Source organism: Ursus arctos, unplaced genomic scaffold (genome assembly GCF_023065955.2).
Source record: "Ursus arctos isolate Adak ecotype North America unplaced genomic scaffold, UrsArc2.0 scaffold_8, whole genome shotgun sequence".
NCBI classification, from domain to species: Eukaryota; Metazoa; Chordata; class Mammalia; order Carnivora; family Ursidae; genus Ursus; species Ursus arctos.
This window is the reverse complement of record NW_026623100.1, coordinates 10,409,602-10,431,397: the sequence shown is the minus strand read 5'-3', so window position 1 is coordinate 10,431,397 and position 21,796 is coordinate 10,409,602. Positions and strand designations below refer to the sequence as shown.

Sequence of the window (21,796 nt, the reverse complement as noted above, 5' to 3'; positions counted from 1 at the left end):
GAGGGGAGGTAGGCAGGGGAATGAGTGAAATAGGTAAAGGGGATTAAGAGCACACCTACCTTGATGAACACTGAGTATTATATGGAATTGTTGAATCATTATATTGTACATTTGAAACTAAAAAAAACACTCTGTCAATTATACTTGAATAAAAAGAAAAGAAAAATGCAAGATTGGACACATTGGAGAGGGTAAGAGGAAGAGTTTAATTTTATCTGCATCACCCCTCCCCCAAAGCAACACAGCTCATAGTCAGGAGAATCATTCTTGGCCTGTGATTTCTCCCACAGAAGAAATATAAAAGTGTGTGAGTGAGTACCTAGTTTCCCAAACTGTGTGGGATGCTGCCCAAAAAACCCCATTTCTCTCTCGCCTCATCCAGCATACCGAGACTTGAGCTACATGACTTGTGGGTGGTAAGCAGCTGGGAAAACAGCAGCCAGGGCTTGGAACTGAATGTTTCAAGGAGATGTGAACCCTACTAACTGCATTAGACACTCCATTGGGTGTCTGTCCAAAGCCACTGATGAACCTCTACTTAGGTCCCTCAGCGGACCCAGTGCTCCATGTGTTACTCACACTCATCCCCTACCCCATGGCTGACTCCCTATACTGGCTTCCAACAATAGCAAGAGTGAACTTTCACAGTTCACTAATAAGCAAGTGCAGAAAGTCAGTCCAAATCTACAGTCCTGGGAGAGAATGTCCTTGGGAAAGCAAAAGGGAAGTTGGTGGAATGTGGCCTGACTCTGCATGATTGAGAAAAGGCATACAAGCTAAAGAATTCTGCCACAAGAGGTATGGAGCAGGTATATCTGTAGAAGGTCTGAGAAAGCCTCAGAATCCCCAGCAGGACTGATAGAAGGCCTTTCTCTCCTGAAGGTAGTCAGTGAAGACTGAAGGAGATGACTGCTACCTCAAATGCAAATAAAGCAGTACAAGAATTCAAAGGACACAAAAAAATAAAGAAAACATGACACCATCAAATGATCACAATAATTTTCCAGCAACTGATACCAAGGACATGAAGATTTGCCCCATAAAAAATTCAAAATAGCTGTTTTATGGAAACTCAGTAAGACACAAGTAAACACAGAAATACAATTCAAGTAAATCATGAAAACAATGCACAAACAAAATGAGGAGTTTACCAAAGAGATAGAAATCATTAAAGGAAAAAGAAATTCTGGAGCTGAAGAATATGATGAATATAATAAAAGCTGCAATAGAGGGCATCAATAGCAGAATAAATTAAACAGATGAGAGAATTTGTGTATTAGAAGAAAAGACCTATGAAATGATCCAGAGGGAAAAAAGAAAGGAAAAGCCTATATGATATAAGAGATATCATCAAAAGGAATAAGCTGCAAATTATTGGAACACAGAAGGGGGAGAAAGTTTATTTAAAGAAATAAAGTCTACCAAGTAAGGGAGAGATTTGGACATTTGATTTCATGAAACTCATAGGTTTCCAAATAAACTCAAAGAGAGCTCCAAGACACATTAAAATAAAATGCTTAAAAATCAAAGAAAAAGAAAATCTTGCAAGAAATGAAAAGAAGCTTGTAACACAAGGGACACTCATAAGGATATCAGCAGATTTCTCAGCAGAAACCTTATAGGGCAGGAAAGAGTGGTATGATCGATATTCAAAGTGCTGAAAGAAAATGTCAACTATAAATAGACTATCCAACAAAGTTCTTTCAGAAATGAAGGAGAGGTTAAGATTTTCCCAAACAAAAGCTAAAGGATTTCATCACCATTAGACCTGCCTTATAAGAAACAGTGAAAGGAGTTCTTCAAGCTGAAATGAAAGGATACTAGTAATGTAAAAGTATATGAAACTACACAACACTCTGGTAAACGTAAGTATATAATCAGATTCAGAATACTCTAATTCTGTAATATGGTAATCTATTAGCCACTTAACTCTAGTATAAAGATTAAAGGACAAGAGTATTAAAACTACAGCTAAAATAATGTTAATGAATAGATATTAAAATAATTAATATAACAGCAGGTAAACTGTGGTATCAAAAGCATAAAATGGGGGGAGTAAAAGAGCAGTCTTTGTACATGGCCAAATTTCCATTATTATCTATAAAACAATTATGTCTATAAGATGTTTTATGTAAATGTCATGACAATCACAAAATAAAAACCTACAGTAGACACACAAAAAATAAAGAGAAGGGAATCAAAAAGCCTACCACTACAGAAAATCATCAATTAACAAAGGAAGACAGCAAAACAGGAAGAAAAGGAACGTGTGAACTACAAAACAGCCAGAAAATAATTAGTAGAATGTTATTAGTAACCCTTATTTATCAATAATTACTCTGAATATAAATGGATTAAATTCTCCAATCAAATGTCATAGAATGGATTAAAAATCAAGACCCAACTGAATGTTGCCTATAAGAGACTAACTTCAGGTTCAAGGCACATATAGGCTCAAAATGAAGGGATCAAAAAAGATATTCCATGCAAGTAAAGACCAAAAGAGAGCAGGGGTAGCTATACTTTTATCAGACAAATAGACTTTAACTTAAAACCTGACATGAAAAAATGTTCAAAATCATTAGCTATCAGGGAAATTCAAATCAAAATCACATTGTGATACCACCTTACGCCAGTTAGAATGGCAAAAATTGACAAGGCAGAAAACAACAAATGTTGGAGAGGATGCGGAGAGAGGGGATCCCTCTTACATTGTTGGTGGGAATGCAAGTTGGTACAGCCACTCCGTGGAAAACAGTGTGAGGTCCCTTAAAAAGTTAAAAATTGAGCTACCCTATGACCCAGCCATTGCACTACTGGGTATTTACCCCAGAGATACAGATGTAGTGAAGAGAAGGGCCATATGCACCCCAATGTTCATAGCAGCATTGTCCACAATAGCTAAATTGTGGAAGGAGCCGAGATGCCCTTCAACAGATGACTGGATTAAGAAGATGTGGTCCATATATACAATGGAATATTACTCAGCCATCAAAAAGAACGATTTCTCAACATTTGCTGCAATATGGACGGCACTGGAGGAGATAATGCTAAGTGAAATAAGTCAAGCAGAGAAAGACAATTATCATATGGTTTCACTCATCTATGGAACATAAGAAGTAGGAAGATTGGTAGGAGAAGAAAGGGAAGAAGAAAGGGGGGGTAAACAGAAGGGGGAATGAACCATGGGAGACTATGGACTCTGAGAAACAAACTGAGGGCTTCAGAGGGGAGGGCGGTGGGGGAATGGGATAGGCTGGTGATGGGTATTAAGGAGGGCACATATTGCATGGTGCACTGGGTGTTATACGCAAGTAATGAATCATGGAACTTTACATCAAAAACTAGGGATGTACTGTATGATGACTAACATAAATTTTAAAATATTATTTAAAAAAACCTGTCTTAAGAGATAGAGAAAGCCATTACATAATGATAAGGGGGTCAATTCATCGAAAGATGTACCGACTATAAATATATATGCACTCAACATCAAAGCGTCCAACTATATTAAGCAAATGCTAACAGAACTAAAGAGGAAAATAGACAACAATATAGTAACATTTGGGTACTTATAAACAATCCTGAGAAAGAAAACAGCTGGAGGTCTCATACTTCCTGATTTTCAATGATATTACAAAACCATAATAATAAAAACAGTATGGTACTGGCACAAAAAATAGACCAATGGCATAGGATCAAGAGCCCAAAAATAAACCCTCAAATATACAGTCAACTAATATTTGACAAGGAAGCCAGGAATATTCAATGACGAAAGCAGAGCCTCTTTAATAAATGGTGCTGGAAAAACTAGATAATCACATGCAGAGTAGTATCTTACACCACTCACAAAAATTGACTCTAAATTGATTAAAAACTTAAACATAAACCTAAATCCATAAAATGCCTAGGGAAAAAAAACAGAAAAATGTTCCTTGACATTGCTCTTGGCAGTTATTTTTTTAATATGACATCAAAAGCACAGGGAATAAAAGCAAAATAAATAAGTGGGACTATATCAAACTAAAAAGCCTCTGCACAGCAAAAGCAGCATACGACAATATGAGAGAAAATATTTGCAAACCATCTATCATATAAGGAATTAAAATCCAAAATATATAAGGAACTCATACAATTCAAGAGCAAAAAAATATCCGATTTTTAAAACTGGGCAGAGGACCTGAATAGACATTTTTTTAAAGAAGACATACAAATGGCCAATAATTGGTACATGAAACAATGCTCAACATAACTAATCATCATTGTTTTTGCTGAGGAGTCAGGTGTTAGTTTTACTGGGGTTCCCTTGCAAGTGACAACTCATATTTCTCTTGCTGTTTTTAAGATTTTCTCCTTATTCATGGCCTTCAGCATTTTTTTTAAAAAAGATTTTATTTATTTTAGAGACAGAGACAGAGAGATAGAGAGCACAAGTCGGGGAGGAGCAGAGGTAGAGGAAGAAAGGGAATCTCAAGCAGACTATGTACAGTTCTCAGAGCCCCACACGGGACTCAATCTCATGACCCTGACATCATGACCTGAGCTGAAATCAAGAGTCAGAGGCTTAACCAACTGAACCACCCAGGTGGCCCCAGCCTTCAGCATTTTTATTATAATATGTCTGCTTTTTGTTGAGCATCCTAAATGTTGATTAATTTTTTTTAACTTGCAATGTTTTCAGCCATTATTTCTTCAAATATTTCCTCTGCTCCTTTCTCTCTTCTCCTTCTGTCACTCTCATTATATGTATGTTGGTGTGCTTAATGGTATCCTACATTTCTCTGAGGCTCTGTCCATTTTTCTTCATTCTCTTCTTTGTTTCTTGGATTGCATAATCATTTCAATCTATCTCTAAACTACCAATTCCTTCTTCAGCCAGTTCACATCTACTGCCAAGCCCCTTTCATTTTTCATTTCAGTTGTTGTAATTTTCACTCCCAGACATTCCATTTTGTTCTTAAAAATAATTTCTACAAGTTTATTGATATATTTAACTACATACTGTCATCATATCTTCCTTCACTTATTTAAGCATGTTTCATTTAGTTCTTCAAACATATTTATAATGGATACTTTGAAATTTTGCCTGTTAAATTTGATATCTGGTTGCTCTCACAGCAATTTTTGTTGCCTGCTACCTTTATCCCCTATGCCCCCTTCCTGTGTACTGGTAATACTCTCTTGTTTTCTTTATGTATCTCACTTTTGTCGTTGTTGCTGCTATAACAGGACATGTTAGATAATATAGTATAGCAACTCTGACTATTTTTCTCTCTGCCCTCTAGGGATTGTTATTTGCTTGTTTATATGCTCTGGATATAAGACCTTTATCAGATATGTATTTTGTAAATATTGTCAATCTGGGAAAAACTAACATCTTAAAAATAATAAGCCTTCCAGTCCATGAGCATGGAATATTTCTCCATTTATTTAGATCTTTGATTTCTTCCATATATATAAATTTCCTTATATATAAATATTGTACATATTTTATTAGATTTATATTGAAGTATAAACACTTCCCAACTCATTCTATGAGGCCAGCATTATTCTGATACCAAAACCAGACAAGACATCACAAGGAAAGAAAACTATAGACCATTATCTCTTAGGAATATAGACACAAAATCCTGAACAAAATACCAGAAAACAAAATCCAGTAGCATAAAAAATAATTATATACCAAGACCAACTGGGATTTTACTTAGGAATGCAAAGTTGGTTTAACACCTGAAAATCAATTAATGTAATACACTGTATCTGTAAAATAAAAAACAAAAACCACATGATCATCTCAACAGACACAGAAAAAGCATGTGAGAAAAAAACCTCAGCTAGCATCACACTTAATGGTGAAGCACTAATGTTTTCCTCCTAAGATCAGGAAAAAGACAAGGGTGTCCCTCCTCTCTTGCCACTTCTATTCAACACTGCAGTAGAAGTTCTAGCTAGGGTAATGAAGCAAAAAATAAATAAAAGGTATTCAAATTGGAAAGAAAGTAAAAACTATCTCTATTTGCAAATGACATGGTCTTAGATGTAGAAAATCCTAAGGAATCCACTAAAAAATGATGAGAATTAACAAATTCAGCCAAGTTGTGGGATACAAGATCAATGTATAAAAATCAACTGTATTTTTATGCATTTGCAATGAATAATCCAAAAATGAAAATAACAACTCCATTTACAATAGCATCTAAAAGATTAAAATACTTAGGAATAAATTTAACAAAAGGAGGCATAAGTTATACTCTGAAACAAAATATTGTTTAAAGAAATTAAAGAAGATTTAATAAATGAAACTACAGCCACTGTTCATTGATCACAATACTTAATATTGTTAGGATGGCCATATTTCCCACAGTATCTACAGATTCAACATAATCCCTATCAGAGTCTCCGGTGGCTTCTTTGTAGAAATTGCCAGGTTGATCCTAAAATTCATATGGATACTTGAAGGACCTCGAATAGTCAAAACAATCTTGAATTAAAAAACAAACAAACAGGGGCGCCTGGGTGGCACGGTGGTTAAGCGTCTGCCTTCGGCTCAGGGCGTGATCCCGGCATTATGGGATCGAGCCCCACATCAGGCTCCTCTGCTATGAGCCTGCTTCTTCCTCTCCTACTCCCTCTGCTTGTGTTCCCTCTCTCGCTGGCTGTCTCTATCTCTGTCAGATAAATAAATAAAAATCTTTAAAACAAACAAACAAACAAACAGGAAGACTCACACTTTCCCATTTCAAAACTTATTACAAGGCAACAGTAATTAAGAGAGTGTGGCACTGGCATAAGGATAGACACATAGGTCAATGGAATTGAATTTGGAGTCCAGAAATAAACCCATGTGCCTATAGTCTATTGATTCACAATAAGGGCTTTAAGAGCAAATGTTGATTAGACAACGAGATATTAAGATGCAAAAGAATGAAGTTGGACCCTTACTTGACACCATGTACAAAAGATTAACTCAAAATGAATCAAAGACCTAAATGGAGGGCTATGGGCCTATAGCTAAAATAATAAATAGGGGCTTATAGCTGTTAAAGAAAGAACAAAAATGTGTAGCATGCAGCTAAAGCACTGGTGTAGAGGAAAATGTAAAACTTTTAGTGATTATATAAAAAAAGAAAAATGGTCTAAAACTAATCATCTAAGCGTTCACCTTAAAATACAAAAATAAGAGCAAATTAAACACAAATTATATAGAAGAAATAATAAAGAGAAATCAATGAAATATAAAACCAACAATAGATTTTAAAAATCAATGAAATTAACACTGCTACTTTGAAAAGATCAACTCAATGATACATTAACAACTAAACTGATGAATAGAGAAAAGTCATGAATTACCAATACCAAGAATGCAAAAGGGATGCCACTAAAAACTATAATTTTTTGACAACAAATTTGGCAACTTTGATGAAATCGACAAATCTTAGAAAAATACAAATTGCCAAAACTGGTCTAAGAAGAAATAAAAGATCTGAATAGTTTCCAATCAATTAAAAAATTAAAGTAATAATTTAAAATCCCCACCCAGAATTTTCAGGCCTATATGGTTTCACTTGTGAATTCTACCAATAGTTAAATTAGAAATTATATCAACATACAAACTAGAATAGAGATAAGGGAACATATCCATATTCATTCTATGAGGCAGTATTAACCTGGTTAACATACCTCATTAATTTATAAGGCAGATAAACAAAACCTGCCAATAACATTATAATTACAGACAAATATCATCATGAAACAGATGCAAAAATCCACAACAACATAATTTAACAACTTCTTTAAAATATTAGCAATCTAATCATTTATTTTAAAATATTAGCAATCTAACAATTTATCTAAAAAGATAATATATCATGACCAACTGGGATTTATTCCAGGAATACATTTTAAAAAATTAATCAATGTATTAACCATTTTAGCAGGCCAAAAAAATTTTAAAAAGATATGACCATCTCAATAGCTGTAGAAAAGGTATTGATGAAATTCTATGCTCATTCATGATAAGAAACTTTAAACTTATAAGAGAAGGTCTTCAAACTGATCAAATGTTCCTACAAGAACATACAGCTAATATCATATTCTAAAAAGAAACACTGAATCCTTTTCCCTTAAGATGACAAATGAGGCAAAGATGTCCATTCTCACCACTTTAATTTAATTCCAGACAGGAATAAAAAGCACTCAGATTGGAAAAGAAGTTAAACTATCTTTATATGCATGATTGCTTATGTAGAAAATCCTTTAAAATCTACCAAAAATAACCCTACTAGAACTAAAAAAATTAAATTTGAGCAATACTACAGAATAAAAGATAACAAAATCCTCTATTTCTGTGTAACTAAAAACTACAATACAAAATTAAGGAATAAAATATCATTTACAATGCACTTTAAAGACCCATGAGAAAATAAAGGGTAACAATAAAATATATATAATATCTATACACTGATAAGTATAAAACATGTGGATACACTATATTTATGTACTGGAAGGCTCAATATCATTAAGATCTCAACTCTCCCCATATTGACCTGTACATTCAATACCATGCTATCAAACTCCTAGTAGGAGTCCGGGTTTTTTCTATTGAAGTAGTAGGAAAGGTTTTTTTTCTATAGAAAATGACTCATTCTAAAGTGTATATGAAAATGAAGAGGCCCCATAACAGCCAACATTCTTTAAAAGAACACATTTGGAGGACTCATACTAATTTTTTCAAGACTTACTATAAAGTTACATTAAAGACGACTCTATGATACTGGCTGAGAATGGACGTTGTATATCCATGAGACAGAAGAGTTCAGAAATAGATCCATACATATAGGATCATTTTATTTTTGGTAAGAGTTCTGAGGTTATTCAGTGCTAAAAGGACAGTCTTTTCAACAAATGGTGCTGGAAGACTTCAAATCCAAGTGGAGAAAAAATAAACCTTGACCATTATCCTCCATCATACATAACTATTAATTCAAAATGTATAATAGACCAAAGTATAAATGTTTAAGATTTCCAAAAGAAACATAAAAGAAAGTCTATGCATCTTGGTGTATGCAAAGATTTATTAGATTGGACATAGAAGTACAAAGTATGGGGTAAAAAACTGATAAACTGGACTTCGTAAAAAATTTAAAGCTTTTGCTAAAGACCTAAAATAAAAAGGCAAGCCAATGACAGGGAGAAAATATTTAAAAATACACATATCTAACAAAGGAACATCTAAAGTGTTCAAAAAAATTCTTACAATGTTGTAACAAGAACCCCAATAAAAAGATTAGCAACAGATTTGAACAGATACCTCACAAAAGATACTTTCACAATCAATAAGAATGTGGACAGCTGCTCAACATCATTAGCCAAATAGGAAATGCAAACTAAAACTACAATGTGATAGCTGTACATATCTATTACCAATACAAGTGTTATGAAAGATGTAGAACCACTGGAACTCTCATTCAAGGCAAGTGAGAGTGTAAAGTGATACAATTTGGAAAATAGTTTGTCAGTTTCATACAAAATTAAGCATACTTATCATATGATTCAGCAATTCCACTGCTAGTTATTTATCCAAGAAAAATGAACACTTATGTAAAAAGACTCACATGTGATGTTCATAGCAATTTTATTCATAATGGCCCAAAACTACAAACAACTCATTATGGACTAAACTGTGCCCCCTCAAAATGGATATGTTGAGGCCCTAACCACCCAATGTGAATGTATTTGGAGATAGGGCCTTTAAGAAGGTAATTAAGACTAAATGAGGTCATGAGAATGGGACCTTAATTAAATATGACTGGTAACCTTATAAGAGAGAGTCATCAGGGATGCACATGCACAGAAAAAAGGCATTGTGAGGACACAACAATAAGGTGGGCATCTGCAGACCCAGTTGAGAGGTCTCAGAAGAAAGTTAAACTGCCAGCACCTTGATCTTGGACTTCCAGACTCCAGAACTAAGAGAATATAAATGTGTAATTTGTATTGTTTAAGCCACCCAATTTGTGGTATTTTGTTATGGCAGCCCTAGCAGACTAATGCACAAATTACATGTCCTTCAACAGGTGAATAAACAAATTGTGCTACAGCTATACAACAGAATACTATGCAACAATATGAACTAATAATGAACTAATACACAACAACATGCATGAACTTCAAAATCATTATGCTGAGTGAGAAAAGTCAAGATGCAAATGAATACTTACTGTCTGATTCCATGTATATAAAATTCTAGAGAAAGCAAATCAGTGATAGGGACAGAAAGCAAATCAGTAGTTGCCTAGGGATTAGTATTGATCAACTGCAAAAGGGCTTGAAGGAACATTAGGGAGGTAATGGAATGTTCTATAACCTGATTATAGTAATGATTGTGAAAATGTATTCATTTGTCAAAAATCATTATCACACTTATGAGTGCTTCTTATTGCATGTAAATTATATTTCAATATAGTTTTTTTAAATGATTTTATTTATTTACTTGAGAGAGAGAGCAAGCTAGAGAAAGCACGAATGGTGGGGAGGGCAGAGGGAGAAGCAGACTCCCTGCTGAGCAGGGAGCCTGATGTGGGGCTCAATCCCAGGAACCTGGGATCATGACCTGAATTGAAGGCAGATGGTTAACCAACTGAGCCACTCAGACCCCCCTACTTCAATATAGTTGATTAAAAATTAGATATCCAGCAGTTTGTGAACAATAAACAAACTAAATAGCTATATTCATTTATCACGCAAATGGATGTCAAAAGAAAGTTGGGGTAGCAATACTTACATCAGACAAAGACTGTGAAAAGAGACGTAGGTGGGCATTATGTAATCATATAGGGGACCATGCAACAAGAAGGTACAATAATGTAAATATTTATACACCCAACATGGGACCATCTAAATATATAAAACAATTAATAACAAACATCAAGGATTTAATTGTTAATAACACAATAATAGTAAGAGACTTTAACACCCCAGGTACATCAATGGACAAATCATCTAAAAGGAAATTAACAAGGAAATAATGGCTTTGAATGACATACTGGACCACATGGACTTAACAGATATACTGAGAGCATTTCATCCTTAAGTAGCAGAATATACATTCTTTTTAAGTGCAAATGGAACATTCTCCAGAACAGATCACATATTAGGTCATAAAACAGGCCTCAACAAATACATGATTATATCATGCACCTTTTTTTACTACAACACTATGAAACCCACAAGAAAAAATTTGGAAAGACCACAAATACACAGATGTTAATATGCTACTAAACGATTAATGGGTCAACCATGAAATCAAATAAAATTTAAAAATACATGCAAACAAATGAAAGTGAAAACAAAACCTTTGGAATGCAGCAAAAGCAGTCCTACAAGGGAAGTATATAGCAATACAGGCTCCCCTCAAGAAGCAAGAAAAATCTCAAATATACAACCTAACTTACACCTACAGGAGCTAGAAAAAGAACAACAAACAAAGCAAAGGGAGCAAAAGGAAGGAAATAATAAAGATGTGAGCAGAAATAAATGATATAGAAAATATTAAAAAGCAATAGAACAGGGGCGCCTGGGTGGCACAGCGGTTAAGCGTCTGCCTTCAGCTCAGGGCGTGATCCTGGCGTTATGGGATCGAGCCCCACATCAGGCTCCTCCGCTAGGAGCCTGCTTCTTCCTCCCCCACTCCCCCTGCTTGTGTTCCCTCTCTCGCTGGCTGTCTCTATCTCTGTCGAATAAATACATAACATCTTTAAAAAAAAAAAAAAAAGCAATAAAACAATGAAATCAGGGACTGGTTCTTTGAAAAAATTAATAAAATTGACAAAACTCTGGCCAAACTTACCAAAAGAAAAGATAAAGGACCCAAATAAATAAAATCACAAATGAGAAAGGAGAAGTAACAACCAACACCACAGAAATACTAACAATTATGAGAATACAATGATAAACTATATGCCAACGAACTGGACAACCTGGAAGAAATGGATAAATTCCAAACATATAAACTATCAAAACTGAAACAGGAAGAAATAGAAAACTTGAACAGACCAAAAAACAGCAAAGAAATTGGATCAGTAATCAAAAACTCCCAACAAACAAAAGTGCAGGCCCAGATGGCTTCACAGGTGAATTCTACCAAAAGTTTAAAGAAGAATTAATACCTATTCTTCTCAAACTATTCCAAAAAATAGAAGAGGAAAAAAACCTTCCAAATTCATTCTATGAGGCCAGGATTACCCTGATAACAAAATCAGATAAAGACTCCACTAAAAAAGAGAAGTATAGGGGAGCTTCTGAGGGTGGCTCAGTCAGTGGAGTGAGAGACTCTTGTTCTCAAGGTCATGAATTCAAGTCCCACATTGTGTAGAGATCATTACTTTATAATTATTTATTTTATTATTTATAATTTATATTTATATTTTTATGTAAATATATATAAATTTATAATTTATATTATTTATAATTAATTATTTCATAATTTAAAAATAAATTAAAAACTTTAAAAAAAAGAGAGAACTACAGGCCAATATCCCTGATGAACATGGATCCAAAAATTCACAATAAAATATTAGCAAATACTGAATCCAATAACTTATTAAAAAAATCATTCACCACAATCAAGTGGGATTTATTCCTGGGTTGCCATGGTGGCTCAATATTTGCAAATCAATCAGTGTGATACACCACATTAATAAAAGAAAGGATAAGAACCATATGATCATTTCAACAATGCAGAAAAAGCATTTGCAAAGTACAACATCCATTCATGATAAAAACCTTCAATAAATTAGGTTTAGACAGAACATACCTCAGCATAATAAAAGCCATATACAAAAAACCCAGCTAATATCCTCAATGGGGAAAAACTGAGAGCTTTTCCTCTATGGTCAGGAAAAAAATAGAAGGATGTCCACTCACACCACTGTTTAACATAATACTCGAAGTACTAGCCACAGCAATCAGACAACAACAACAAAAAATAAATAAAAGGCATCCAAATTGGCAAGGAAGAAGTCAAACTTTCACTATCTGCAGATGACTTAATACTCTATATAGAAAACCTGAAAGACTCCATCAAAAAACTGCTAGATGAGCATTAAAGAGTGCACTTGATATGATGAGCACAGTGCTATACTGAACTAATGAATCACTGAACACTCTATCAAAAACTAATGCTGTACTATACCTTGGCTAATTGAAATTAAGTTTTAAAAAGGGAAAAAAACCTGCTAGAACTGATACAAGAATTTAGTACGGTCACAGGACACAAAACCAACATACAGAAATCTGTTGTATTTCTATACACCAACAATGAAGCAGCAGAAAGAAAAATTAAGGAATCAATCCCATTTACAAATACACCAAAACCCATAAGATATCTAGGAATAAACCTAACCAAAGAGGTGAAAGACCTGTACTCTGAAAACTATAGAACACTCATGAAAGAAACTGAAAATGACATAAAGAAATAGAACATTCCATGCTCATGTATCAGAAGGGCAAATATTGTTAAAATGTCTATACTACCCAAAGAAATCTACACATTTCATGCAATCCCTATCAAAATACCACCAGCATTTTTCACAGAGCTAGAACAATCCTAAAATTTGTGTGGAACCACAAAAGACCCCAAATAGCCAAAGTCACCTTGAAAAAGAAAGCAAAGCTGGAGGCATCACAATTCCAGATTTCAAGTTATACTACAAAGCTGTAGTGATCAAAACAGGATGGTACTGGCACAAAAATAGACACATAAATCAATAGAACAGAATAGAAAACCTAGAAATGAACCACAGCTATGTGGTCAATTAATACTCAACAGAGCAGGAAAGAATATCCAATGGGAAAAAGACAGTCTCTTCAACAAATGGTGTCGGGAAAAGTAGACAGCAACATGCAAAAGAATGAAACTGGGACATTTTCTTACACCAAATATAAAAATAAATTCAAAATGGATTTAAGACCTAAATATGAGACATGAAACCATAAAAATCCTAGAGGAGAACACAGGCAGTAACCTCTTTGCCACTGTCCATAGCAACTTCTTTCTAGCAAAAATAAACTATTGGAACTTCATCAAAATAAAAAGCACGGCAAAGGAAACAATCAACAAAACTAAAAGGCAACCTACGGAATGGGAGGATATTTGCAAATGACATTAACGATAAAGGATTAGTATCCAAAATATATAAAGAACTTATAAAACTCAACACCCCAAAAATAAATAATCCAATTAAAAAGGGGCAAAAGACATGAATAGACGTTTTTCCAAAGACCTACAGATGGCCAAAAGACACATGAAAAGATGCTGAAAATCACTCATCATCAGAGAAATACAAATTAAAACTACAATGAGATACCACCTGGAACCTGTCAGAATGTCTAAAAACATGTGTTGGTGAGGATGAGGAGAAAGGGGAAACCTCTTGTACTGTTGGTGGGAATATAAACTGGTGCAGCCACTCTGGAAAACAGTATGGAGTTTTCTCAGAAAAGTTAAAAATAGAGCTACCCTAAAAAAAAAATTTAAAAAAATTTAAAAAATAGAGCTACCCTAAGATCCAGCAATTACACTACTAGGTATTTACCCAAAGAATACAAAAATACTAATTCAAAGGGATACATGCACCCCAATATTTATAGCAGCATTATCTACAATAGCCAAATTATGGAAATAGCCCACATGTCCACTGACTGATGAATGGATAAAGAAAATGTGGTATATGGGTGCCTGGGTGGCTCAGTCGGTTAAGTGACTGCCTTTAGCTCAGGTCATGATCTCAAGATCCAGGGTTCTAGCCCCGCTTTGGGCTCCCTGCTCAGTGGGGAGTCTGCTTCTCCCTCTGCCTCTCCCCCACTCCCACTCATGCTTGCACTCTCTCTCTCTCAAATAAATAAATAAAATATTTTTAAAAAATTGGGGGGAACATTAATCCCAGATATCAAGACTTAACATCAAACTATAGAGGCTCCAAAGATTTATTGTTGGCAGACAGATAAAATGACCAATAGAGCAAAACAAATGGAAACTTATTTTTACGACAAAGTAGGCTTATAATTCATTGAAGAAAGGATGGTGGATATCCATCCACAAAAACAAAAATTACATCTCTATTTCAAACCATACACACTTCAATCTCAAGTGGATTAAAGATCTAAATGTGAAGGGCAGAGAAAGACAATTATCATATGGTTTCACTCATTTATGGAACATAAGAAATGACAGGAAGATTGTTAGGAGAAGGAAAGTAAGAATGAAGGGGGGTAAACAGAAGGGGGAATGAACCATGAGAGACTATGGACTCTGGGGGCAAACTGAGGGCTTCAGAGGGGAGGGGGGTGGGGGACTGGGATAGGCCAGTGATGGGTATGAGGAGGGCCCATATTGCATGGTGCACTGGGTGTTATACGCAGATAATGAATCATGGAACACTACACCAAAAACTTAGGATATACTGCATGGTAACTAACATAACATAATAAAAAATTATTATTAAAAAAATGTAAAGGGCAAAATTTCACATACTTTCAGAATTTTAAAAGAACTTTTTAAAGAAACTATCTTTCTGGTCTTGGGATAGTAAAGGATTTCTTAAAGAAGACATAAAAACATAAGCCATGTGGGAAAAGACTGACGATAATTCTGACAACACCAGAATTTAAAACTTCTGTTTATATTAAAAGCACAGTGAAAAAACAAGCCAAAAAGAGAGGATAACTATAGTATCTCTAAAAGGAATATTATCAAAAACTAATGATGTACTGTATGGTGACTAACATAACATAGTAAAATTTTAAAAAATAAAAGGAATATTATCAAGAATATATATGTAATTCCTATAAATCACTATGGAAAAGATAAATAATCCAGCATAAAAATGGGCAAAGTTTACAAAAATTCAATCAAGAGAATCAAGAGAAAATGTATAGAGGAGGAATTCTGAATAGCCAAGAAAGATTACAAGATCCCCAATTTAATTTGTAATCAAGGAAACAGAAAACAGAACGTATAGAAAAAAAATGCAAAAATCTGATCACATCAAGTATTGATTAGTACTTGAGAAAATAGCAACTCCATGATTTCTGGTGAAAGGGTAAAACTGTAGAGAGCACTGTGACAATACTTAGAAGAGTTAAAACTGCCCATATCTTGGATCCAGTTATTCCACTTCCTAGCACAAACCCAGAGAAATATATACCCAAGGAGAAATGTAAAAGCATGTCTGTTACAGCATTTTATTATAGAAAATGTGAAGACAATTAAATTTCCTTTAATATGGGAATGAATTTTAAAAACAAAATATTTATACAATGACTACAGATGCAACTGTTTGGATATATACTGTAGGTATCAAAATAGATAAATTTCAAAATTATAATATGGAGCAAAAAAGGCAAACAGCAAATGGATATCTAGAGCATCACTTAAAAACTTAAAGCACACAAAACAACATTATACATAATGTATGGGTAATAAATATGTAGAAAAAGTATAAACACATACAAAAGAGTTACACAACTGACATGAAAGTTATCCACGCCAACCATTAGGGAGGGAGGTGGGGAAAGGATGAAGAGTTGTATCTGTAATATTTTGTTTCTTTATAAAAAGAGAGTCTTGAAGCAATATGGAAAAATGTTAGCATCCTTCAACTGGGCAGATGGGTATATGTGTGTTATTTATATTAACTTTTTTTGAACTTTCTATGTTTGAAATAATTCCTAATTTTTAAAAATGCTAGATTATTCTAGTATAGGGCAGTTAATAGGTTAAAGCAGAACCAGAGTGGATACAGGAGAACAGTTAGTCTACAATTCACAGTATATTTAAATAATTTAACTATTTATTTATATATTTCTGGAATGCCAAACAAAACTCTTTTAACAATGATGCAGGATGTCCTACAGGTATATTTTCCCAAACTTACCTGCTCGACCTCTCTGTTGAGAGAATCTACTTTTTCTTTTAATCTGTTACCCTCTGCCTCAGCAGTGATAAGTTCTAATTTGAGGGTATTGTTATCTGCCTCTGCTTGACGGGCCTTATTTTCCCAGTTTTCAGCATCTTCATTGGCTTTTCGGAGTTGGTCCATCATTTGCCGGTTCTCAGATTCCTAAAAAGCAAATCTTAGGTATTACTTTAAAAGATGTAAAATGGTCAGCATATAATGCAAATTAAACATTATTTGCCAGGTCATTGGAACTTTATTTGCTACAGTATCATTATAACATAACCTTGAGGAATCCTATCCATACTCGTTAGAGTGTTAGGCATCCTGTAATTAACAAAAGGGAGTGGGACCAGGTTCTATCCTGGCTCCTGAGTCACACTCACCCATCTAGTAAAGTTAAGCTGTTTATTCTTATCTTCAGGACCTGGATGAATATGTTCTTATATTTGCTTTTGTTCAAACAAAATCCTCCATTGTCTCCTTTCCCTATATATCTGCTTACTTACTACTTGTTGGTCTGGTTTTTGAGTTTCTGCCTTGGTCTAACCTTTCGTATCTGTGTATTCCCTTGTTCTTGACCGCTTTTCTAGGTTGTACTGGCCACAGAACTTCTGACTGTTTACGTATCTCAAGCATCAAATTCTGATAATTCTGTTGGTTTGGCACATTTCCTGTCTAGCTCCTGCCTTTCATTCATAACCCCAACCTCAATTTTCTCCATCATGGACTACTCTATGATTTACTTTTGTTCACTGTTCTAGTAACTTGCCTAAAATTACTAAGAAGTAAAATACCAAACCTATGCCAATGAATACTGTTCATAAATATACAGTCACAATGGGCAATTGATATAGAAGCACAGTTTTAAACCTTAAAAGATCTATCATGACAGATTGACTAAAATGGGATCTTGTTTCTCTCTCTCTCTCTCTCTTTTTTTAAGATTTATTAATTTACTTGAGAGACAGAGTGAGTGATAGGAGGGGCAGAGGGAGAGGGAGAGAACCTCAAGCTCTACTTGGGGCTTGATCTCAGGACCCTGAGATCATGACCTGAGTGGAAACCAAGAGTTGGTCATTTAACCGACTGAGCCACCATGGCACTCCCAGGGGATCTTATTTCTAAAGGAGAACAATCAGCTCCACAAATGATATACTATATTGAGTAATCATTATGAGGCTATTTTTAAAAACATATTTTAGTAATATGGCTTGGCTAACTCATTCTTAAAACGTCATTTATAATTTTGGTAGTTTGGGGTGCGTGGGTGGCTCAGGCTCAGGTCATGATCTCAGGGTCCTGGGATCGAGCCCCTCATCGGGCTCCAGCCCCACATCGGGCTCCCTGCTCAGTGGGAAGCTTGCTTCTCCCTCTCCCACTCCCCCTGATTGTGTTCCCTCTCTCACTGTGTCTCTCTCAAATAATCTTTCTAATTTTGGTAATTAATTAAAAAGGTACTAGATCTCTTATTCTTTCTCTCCTGCCTGTTAATAAACACTGAATATCTCTATCAGAACCATAAAGTGATCAAATTGCAATAAGCAATGTCTCACCGTAATAAAGCTTTCAAGTCAGATTTAAGTTTTCACCAATATGATTAATCACGAGCCTCATTGAAATTCAGTTAATATCGCCACCTTGTGGTTTGGTTACCTATGACTAATGTAAAAGATCTTTGCCAAGTCTGTTACTAACAAGTTTACATACTATACTACTGCATTGGCTTTCAAGATTCAGATATTCTGAATGTGCCACTAGAAATCTGATGTTTTCCATTATTGTACTAAAAATAACAGTTGTGTACACAGTGTGTACCTCGGAGGTACAGAGTACAGTATATGTAAACTGAACTTTACCCCATCAATCTTCACCCTCTTAAACTTTCTGTAGTACTCACTGTCTATACCATTCTCTTAACACTGCCTTACAGCTTTACACTGTTAGGTGTGGATGCCCAGTCTCCCCAATAACATTCCGAATTCCTCGAAGATAGAAACCATTTTTAAAATATTACATTTAGTTTTCTGACTAAAATATGAACCGTTTTTTATATTAAATGTAGTTTTGTGACTCCCAGGTCACATGGTTCGAAGTTTAAGTTTAAGCAGTGAAAATGATTGGTATTAAACGTCTCTTCTGGCCACCAAATACCTAGTGCACCTCCCTCTGGGCAACCAGAGACCATATTTTCCCTTTTTTGTATCCACTCAAAGCAGCCAGAGCAGTGTGGGGCGCAAGACAGGCAACATTATAAAGTGCAACTATTCTTTGGTATTCTCCAATTCCCTCTTTCAGGGTCTGTCTACCTCTTTCTGGTGCTGCCCCCACCCCTGTACCCCACAGCTCCCTCTGGTCCACGACGAGGCTCATTACAATACTCGCCCACAGCAAAGCTGGGGCAGCCTCAGCTGGAATCCTTTGTGCTATTTGACTGAATTATGGATACAGCCTCTCCTAAATGATCTCCCTCCTTCTGATTTTGTTACCCTTCTGATTTACTCTTGCCAACATCGCCAGAATGATCTTTCTAAAAGGCAACTCTTCAAATAACTTCTGTGCTCATGTTGTAACAAAAGGTTCCTGAAAACAGAGTTCAAACAAATCCTTTTCCCCTGTATTATCACCCACCTACACACTCCCCTTTAGTTATAGAACCTACTTTTTCCCCCTTACACCTTTGCTCATGTTGTCCCCACTGCCTGGGGTGCCATTCCGTTTGCTGTTTGTCATGTCTGGCAGCTAAGCAATTAGCATACTACATGTTGAATGAATGAGTTAATGAATCTAGTATTCAACAATTCTTAATGAACCTACGGTTTGTTCTCTCAAGGGACTGCCTGGATCCACCCAGTTTTGTGTGAAATGAAATCTCTTTAAAAAACCTCATACTAGCCTCAAGACATTAAAAATAGAGCTACCCTATGACCCAGCAATTGCACTACTAGGTATTTACCCCAAAGATACAGATGTAGTGAAAGGAAGGGGCACCTGTACCCCAATGTTCATAGCAGCAATATCCACAATAGCCAAAATGTGGAAGGAGCCAAGATGTCCTTCAACAGAAGAATGGATAAAGAATATGTGGTTCATGTACACAATGGAATATTACTCAGCCATCAGAAAGGATGAATACCTACCATTTGCAGCGACATGGATGGAACCGGAGGGGATTATGCTAAGTGAAATAAGTCAAGCAGAAAAAGACAATTATCATATGGTTTCACTCATAGGTGGAACATAAGGAATAACACGGAGGATCATATGGGAAGGGAGGGAAAACTGAATGGGAAGAAATCAGAGAGAGAGAGATAAACTATGAGAGACTCTGGACTCTGGGAAACAAACTGAGGGTTACAGAAGAGAGGGGGGTGGGGGAATGGGGTAGCCGAGTGATGGGTATTAAGGAGGGCACATGTTGTGATGACTACTGGGTTTTATATGCAACTAATGAATTGCTGAACACTACATCGAAAACTAATGATGTACTATATGTTGGCTAACTGAACATAATTTTTTAAAAAATGCATTCTTTTCCTGAAACAAACAAGCAAACCTCATACTAGGATGCTACCGGCTGAGAGCAGCCTGATGCGTGATGTCTGAAAATACAATTCCACAATCTAAAAGCCCCAGTTCCTAATGGTGGAATTTCAGGTAACGTGACACGCTACAGAGTCTAAAACTGACTGAAAGCTTAATACATTAAATGTTCAGATATTCATTTATGTTCTACCTTCTTCCAGAATATCCTTAAATGGTTCACTGTGCTAGGTCTACCTTACTTACTTGGGCCTTCTTCCCAATTGCAGATGGGCCACTGAGACTCAGAGAGGTTGAGAAGCCCACATAAGTCCATGTAATTAGTGAGAAGGGGGTCAGACCTACCTGACATCTAAGCTTCCGTCTATTTATGGTATTATGTTGCTGGCACCTTAAAATCAAGACTTGTAGGAAACCACCTGCTTTGCCAAAGTAAGGCTGCTGCCTTACTGCCTTCCATGCAATTTAGGAGTCCTCAGAATTTCTTCTTTCTCAAGGTCTTAAATAGTCTTAACACACCAAAAATGTTTAAGAAATGTTTGGAGACTGATATTAAATAAGATGTTAAATAAAACAAGGAAAACAGTTTGGGGGTGGAAAGTTCCTATTAATGGTTTGAATGGTATATAGGGAATACTATACCTATTACAGTAATCAAACCAATTATAGTATTTTATCTATTTTTTATTTAAGTTCAATTAGCCAACATATAGTACATTAGTTTCAGATATAGAGTTCAATTATTAATCAGTTGCATATAACACCCAGTGCTCATCACATCACATGCCCTCCTTAATGCCTAACACCTAATTTCCCCATCCCCCCCACTCACCTCCCCTCCAGCAACCCTCAGTTTGTTTCCTATAGTTAAGAGTCTCTCATGGTTTTTCTCCCTCTCTGATTTCTTCCCATTCAGTTTACCCTCCCTTCCCCTATGATCCTCTGTGCTGTTTCTCATATTCCACATATGAGTAAAACCATATGATAACTGTCTCTGACTTATTTTGCTTAGCATAATGCCCTTCAGTTCCATCCACATCGATGCAAATGATAGGTATTCATCGTTTCTGAGGCTGAGTAATATTCCATTTATTCCATATATACCAATATTCCATATATACCACATCTTCTTTATCCATTCATCTGTCAATGGACATCTCAGCTCTTTCCACATTTTGCCTATCGTGGACATTGCTGCTATGAACATTGGAATGCAGATGCCCCTTCAGATCACTACATTTGTATCTTTGGGGTAAATACCTAGTAGTGCAAATTCTGGGTCATAGGGTAGCTCTATT

At 35.4% G+C, this 21,796-nt stretch overlaps 1 protein-coding gene across 2 annotated transcripts in view; it reads right to left on the bottom strand.

Moving 5' to 3' along the window:
• Positions 1-21,796, bottom strand: part of TSGA10 (testis specific 10) — a 147,903-nt gene that overhangs the window by 61,704 nt on the left and 64,403 nt on the right. For both annotated transcript variants that reach the window (XM_048222744.2, XM_026487566.4), the window contains exon 15: positions 16,935-17,120. In XM_048222744.2, coding sequence (XP_048078701.1) covers positions 16,935-17,120 — 186 coding nt within the window. The remainder of the gene's footprint in view (positions 1-16,934; positions 17,121-21,796) is intronic.